Consider the following 6,010-nt stretch of genomic DNA (forward strand, 5'->3'; position numbering starts at 1 on the left):
ACACAAATAAATCAGAAGTACACGGTCTAGCTGTAAAAACGTATTTCCAGCAGCAGATGTCACGTGTTTCCGGTAGAGCTTTTTCCAGCTGCACGCTCCTGGGTGAAACTCGGAGATTTTTTTTGTTTTTTGTCTCTTCTGCCGCTGCTTGAAGTCTTTAATAAGCCAAAACTGTGTCAAATGGAGGAAGAGGTCAGATGAATAAACCCAGACGGAGTGTTAATCTTTGTTGGAGCTGCGAAGAGGGATAGAGAGAAAAAAATAAAGGTAAATAAATAAAGGTAAATACTATGTGGCCTTCTTTCCCCGCTGTATTCACTGATGAAGCACAAATTGTTTTGTCTGACAGATAATTTATCCCGCTRATGAAATCGCCAGGAGCTTTAAGTGGACACGCAGAGTCACTGACGCAAACATGCTTCTCTTCGTGTCGGTATAATCATTAGCAGGATCGTTAGTCTGACATGTCCACTGCAAAAACTGAAATTATCTTCGATTTCCAGCGTAACAGTCCTGAGAGATGTTCTACCACGCACCTTTAATAACGACAAGCTGCACATCTTTGGAAAAGTGATCTGCAAAATAAGCATGTGTCCAGTGAAATGCATCAAGGTTTCTGTCATAGTAGATGAASCCGTTTAGCACCAAAAGATCAAAAACTGTCACGGAAAGGAAATRTAGTTTCTAGCTGATGGGAAATATGACAAATAAAATCAAAGAGATCGAGCCAGAACAGTAGTTTCTGCATAAATGTGCAGGTTGTTTCTGTCAATTTTCTATCAAAATTCCACATGAATTAATTCATGCAGTTTTAGAAAATATTTGAATGACCATTTGCTGTCAGTGGCCATGCTAACTAGCCTGAGCATTCATGACAGGMTCTGTTGTGATGAACCAACTGTAGTGTAGCAGAGAGAAAGGGGGAGGGTAYGAGCAGCACATACACCAGGAGGATTGACAGTGCTGAGATTCTCCTCCTGGTTCTGATTGATTGCTCCTGACAGAGTATTATATTCGCTTAGATKATAGTGACACAATAGAGAAAAGGCAGATGAGCTTGATTTCCTTTAAGATTATCTATCTTATACTGTCATGACATAATAATTTTAACAAATATGTAAAAAAAAAACATTTTTTATAGAAGTTACACAACCCAGCTTTAAATTCCTAGCCCTAATTGTGATATATACCAACATTTTGTAGATCAGTGATTTGAATGACCATAATATTAATTTCTATTTTTATTCCAGGTTCTAAAATGTTTTTTGGGTTTTTTTGTGAATAACTAATGCAYTGCCTGGTGTTTGTGTGGYTGTAGTTTCATATGGCTSCRCTGAGAAATCAGCAGGAAATACTTCCTGAAACTTAAAGCTACAGTTCATCTCTGAGCTGCAAAYAAGCATGGAGAGGGCTAAGAGATTCAGCACACGGATGTCCGGAAAGAAAAAACATCAAGAAGTCGACCCAGGGAGRGTTCTTAAGGCTGCAGCGTCCACATCGGAGCCTCAGCAAACACAAACCAACAGAGATCTTAGTAAGAAAATAATTATTGTTTTATCAACCRATTGTCCTATCCATCCGTTTTACCTGACTAAAGCAAAGTGTTTTGAAGCCGTTCTAAGATGTGAATTGTCTAAGATGGACTGAACTCACCCTGGTCAAAGAGGGGAGAGTTTTAGCTTCAGTGGATGTTCTCAGAACTATTATGTGCAGTAAAATTACTTTGATTTGGAAAGCATAGTCATCGGAGCAGCCTGTGATCAACTCGCATGAAATGAAGTCCCGCCTCACACACAACCTAAAGACAAAAATGCATCAGAGAATGTACCTTACACCCTGAATTAAACTTGACCAAATTTATATAGGTTTCACACTGATCCACGAGCAATTACATGCAGTCTGTTGGATAAAGTATATTGTAATTTTAGCATTTTATAGTCACATTTAGTTCTTTAAATCTGTCCTAATCTAGCAACAAGCCATTAACATTTTCTTTGTTTAGAAACTAAAGTAAGGTTTGATATTTGAATGTTGTCTTTGATTATACATGTGTTTCAGGTCTGGTTAGACAACAAGAGGTTCTGCCGAGCTTCAGCAAGCAGAAACAAGAGACTRTGGAACTGAAAGACGAAGAAAATGAAGTCAGGATCAACCCCACTGCTGAAACTGTGAGAACTGAAGATGACGAGAAGAAACTTGAGTCTCAACTGCTTAATCAAATCAAAACTGAAGAAGATGTGAAGGCAGAACCTTCAACCAACAGCTCTGCTCGGCAGATAAGAACAGAAGGAGACCTCTGTGGTGGACTGGATCCAGATAATAACTCTGATCCAAATAATAACTTAAAATTAAATTCAAATGAAAATGATTCACCTTCTTCAGAAACTGATGTAAGCAGCAACGAATCTGCCGGTTCTGGATCTGAAACAAAAAGCAAAGCCTCGAAGCAGACCATTGTACTTGAGCCAGGTGATGAGAAAAATGTAGCCTGTAAAGCTGCTACAATATCCTTCAGCTGCTCCGAGTGCGGTAAACAGTATCGCCACAAGTGGTCCCTTAAGAAGCACCTGGGGGTCCACTCCGGTGAAAGGCGTTTTCTCTGTAAAAATTGCTCTGAAACCTTTAGCGAATATGTGCAACTGAGGACACATATGAAAATACATGCAGACGAGAAACCTTTCCTCTGTGATATTTGTGGTAAAAGTTTTCGCAGAATGGGCGATCATAAGGCGCATCTTAGAGTTCATGCTGAAGAAAAGCCACTCGCCTGTAGCAAATGTGGGAAAGGATTTTATTACCAGATGAACCTTAACAAACACATGAAGGTCCACAGAGACAAACCTTTCAGCTGTGATCTGTGTGGTAAAACATTTAATGTTAAATCACGCCTTAGGATGCACATGCAAAACCACACTAAAGACAAACCGTTTAGCTGTGGGGATTGTGGGAAAAGTTTTAATTTTAAGTCACTCCTAAAGACTCATATGATCAGCCATTCTGTAGAGAAGCCTTTTAATTGTGATGTTTGCGGCAAAAGGTTTCGTGCAGAAGAGCACCGTGAGACACACATGAGAATCCACACTGGAGAGAAACTTTTTGACTGCGGTTTTTGTGGTAAAAAGTTTCTCCGCAGCGCAAATCTTAAGACGCACATACGAATCCACACAGGAGAGAAACCGTTTATTTGCGATTTTTGCGGCAAGAGTTTTAGTTCACAAGGGAGCCTTGTAAATCATATGGTGGTCCATGCAGCTGAGAAACCTTTTGCTTGTGATGTTTGTGGGAAAACATTTCGCAGACCAGTAGAGCTTAGAATACACACCAGGGTGCACACGGGCGAGAAGCCGTTTGGATGCGATATCTGTGGAAAGCAGTTCAGTCAAAGCTCACATGCTAAGATACATGTAAGAATGCACACAGGAGAGAAATCGTGTGCTTGTCACGTTTGTGGGAAAGCTTTTTGCGAGCGAGGGTCTCTTTCACAGCATATGAGAGTCCACACAGGAGAAAAACCATTTACCTGCAGTGTCTGTGACATGCATTTTAATCGCAAGTATAAGCTAACAACTCACATGAAAACACATGTAGAAATTCAGTCTGATGCAGGAAAACCTAACCAAACTGGCTCATAATGACAAACTTGTGTTTGTTTCATTTTGTAGCTGTCTGAATGTGGATTTATTTTTATTTTTATTTGGCTCCCATTATGTTTGAAATACTAATGAATTATCATGCCCTCAGGGTATTTTCAATAAATAATTTTTTCAGATGGACAAAAACCTACTTTCCCCTATTAGTAGGTTTTGCCTCAATGCCTCAAGGCATTGCCTCAATGCTGTGCTCAAATATTGGACACCACATTGAAAAATATCCATCACCTGTATATTTAAAACTAAAACAACCAAGACTTCTAATAATATTTAATAATTTATTTATATATTCTGCTGCATGCTGTTTGAGTAGGAATAATCTTTTTTGGATGCTTTCAACAGTGAAATCAAAGGTGTGAAAGATTAGACCTTCTATGATGTTCAGGCTGGAGTCCGAGGCATTTACAGACAGACTGGCAGATGTTCATATTTTCACTGAGAGGTAGTTGACATAATTGGAATTTAAATTGAGTGCTTTGGAGATAAAGTTGGCAGTGAAAGGGCTGAGATGTCTTGGACATGTGAAGAAGTGGGGCAGTGGATATATTGCATAAATGATGTGAAAGGTGAAAACAGTGAGTATGTAAAGGGTTTCTTAAATTATCTTAAAATCTGAAAAAGTATGAATTTACCTATCATTTTCCAGATCAGGATAAATATGAAATGGAAAAATGTTTGAGTTTCCAGGATTCAGTTGTTTTTAGGATTCAGTTCCAGGAAGAATTGGGTTTTATCAATTACCTTATTTTTTTATAAGGCATTATAAATTGTACCTATATTCAAATAAAAGAATATTTCAGACCAGCCAACTTATTTGCATGAGAGATTTTAAACAATTTACTGATTTTGTGATGGGTTGCAAGGATCCCTGTAGATCTCGTTTAATTCAGCCTGATGTTCACTTGTTATAGGTGGCAGAACAATAGAACAAGCTTCCCATTTCTGTCATTGTTTATTTTATCTACAGAAATCTGATCAGTCCTGGGACTGAAAAGCACATTATTTTTAATAACTGCACACAGTATTGTCTGATGTAAATTTGCCTCTAGTCTCTTTTTACCACTGTACCTTTGTGTGAATGTTTTTCCTGATCTCCAACCTGCTGCTGGTACACCGGAATTTTCCCATTGTGTGACAATAAAATATGTGTTCTTTTCAATTTCACCCACATCGTAATTTAATTTAAGTAGTTTGGGATGAAACATACATTTATTTTTCCTATATATGTTGACTAACGCTGTCAAACAGCTCATTTCCCTTCAATCAGCCAATAAAATGATCTGTTTTTGCTGTGGAGGAGCAAAAACTGAGGGACTTGTTCCCTGCTTGACTTCCACCAAAGGGGTAATCTAAAAGTCCACAGAGGGACTTGTTTTCTGCTTGACTTCCAATGATGTTGGACTCTCCAAGTCGCCGGAAGGACCTGACTCCCCCTGGATCTCTGTTGATTCATCTTCCGACTTCAATGGGGCTGTTGCCGTCATCTTCTAAAGGGAAAATGACAGCGTCGTAGTCGGCTTGGATGTTGAGGTCCATCATGTCGACCCATGAAAGCTCTGCTGGAAAAGCTTCATGTTCACGAGCAACCTGTTGTTGCTTCATGTCAATATTAAACTCAAGATGCCTCCTAGATTTACTAAGGACCAGTATTATTTTGCTGCAAGCATCTGTCACTAAATTGTCAATGTCCAATGTTTTGATGCAAGAACAAATTATTTATTACTTTGTTAAAAAACGTTATGGTAAGTTCCACTAAAATGATTGTTTTTTGGCCAATTTAACAAAATAGTAAAAGATTATTAAGGCACATAATAAGGCATACTTTATTAGCATAAAGTAGCAGAGATGTGAACAGTGAAAGTATCACTGAAATATATTTAGACACTATTTATAATGTACTTACAAATATTAGTGACATTTATTTATTTTGTAATTTAGTAAGGCTTACTAAATTACACACACCTTGGAAATATTACCAAAACTTCAGAAAAGCGTTGTTTGTATACATTTGTAATTTTTAAATTGTACATTCAAAATATACATTTATACAAATGAATGCAAAGAGTACTTTTAAAAGGATTATCCAAAGTATCATTTTGGATATTATACTTGTTACGGCTGCAGTGGGTCTTTGCCCTTTTTCCTTGTATGGGTCTGTAGACGGGCCCACTGCAGGCTTATGTTTTGCCCTGATTGGTGCTCTGCTGCTTTAAAGCTGCCATGTGTGCAGCAGACAGGAGGCTTTTCTCTCTTCCTCCTCAGAACCTCATTTGGTTTGGTTTGTATCTTATGGTTCAGTTTTGTTAGGTTTGTTTTGCATTTGCTTATTTCTGGTTATTTATGGGTTTTGCATTAATCTG

The 6,010-nt window shown here is 38.2% G+C and overlaps 1 protein-coding gene across 1 annotated transcript; it reads left to right on the forward strand.

The window, feature by feature from the left end:
* Positions 1-71: 71 nt before the first annotated feature.
* Positions 72-4,814, forward strand: LOC103481863 (gastrula zinc finger protein XlCGF57.1-like). Its single transcript, XM_008437645.2, has 3 exons — positions 72-267; positions 1,319-1,534; positions 2,059-4,814. The coding sequence occupies exons 2-3, from the start codon at positions 1,402-1,404 to the stop codon at positions 3,630-3,632; spliced, it is 1,707 nt and encodes a 568-aa protein (XP_008435867.1). The 5' UTR covers positions 72-267; positions 1,319-1,401; the 3' UTR covers positions 3,633-4,814.
* Positions 4,815-6,010: the final 1,196 nt, after the last annotated feature.

Source organism: Poecilia reticulata, linkage group LG19 (assembly GCF_000633615.1).
Source record: "Poecilia reticulata strain Guanapo linkage group LG19, Guppy_female_1.0+MT, whole genome shotgun sequence".
NCBI lineage: Eukaryota > Metazoa > Chordata > Actinopteri > Cyprinodontiformes > Poeciliidae > Poecilia > Poecilia reticulata.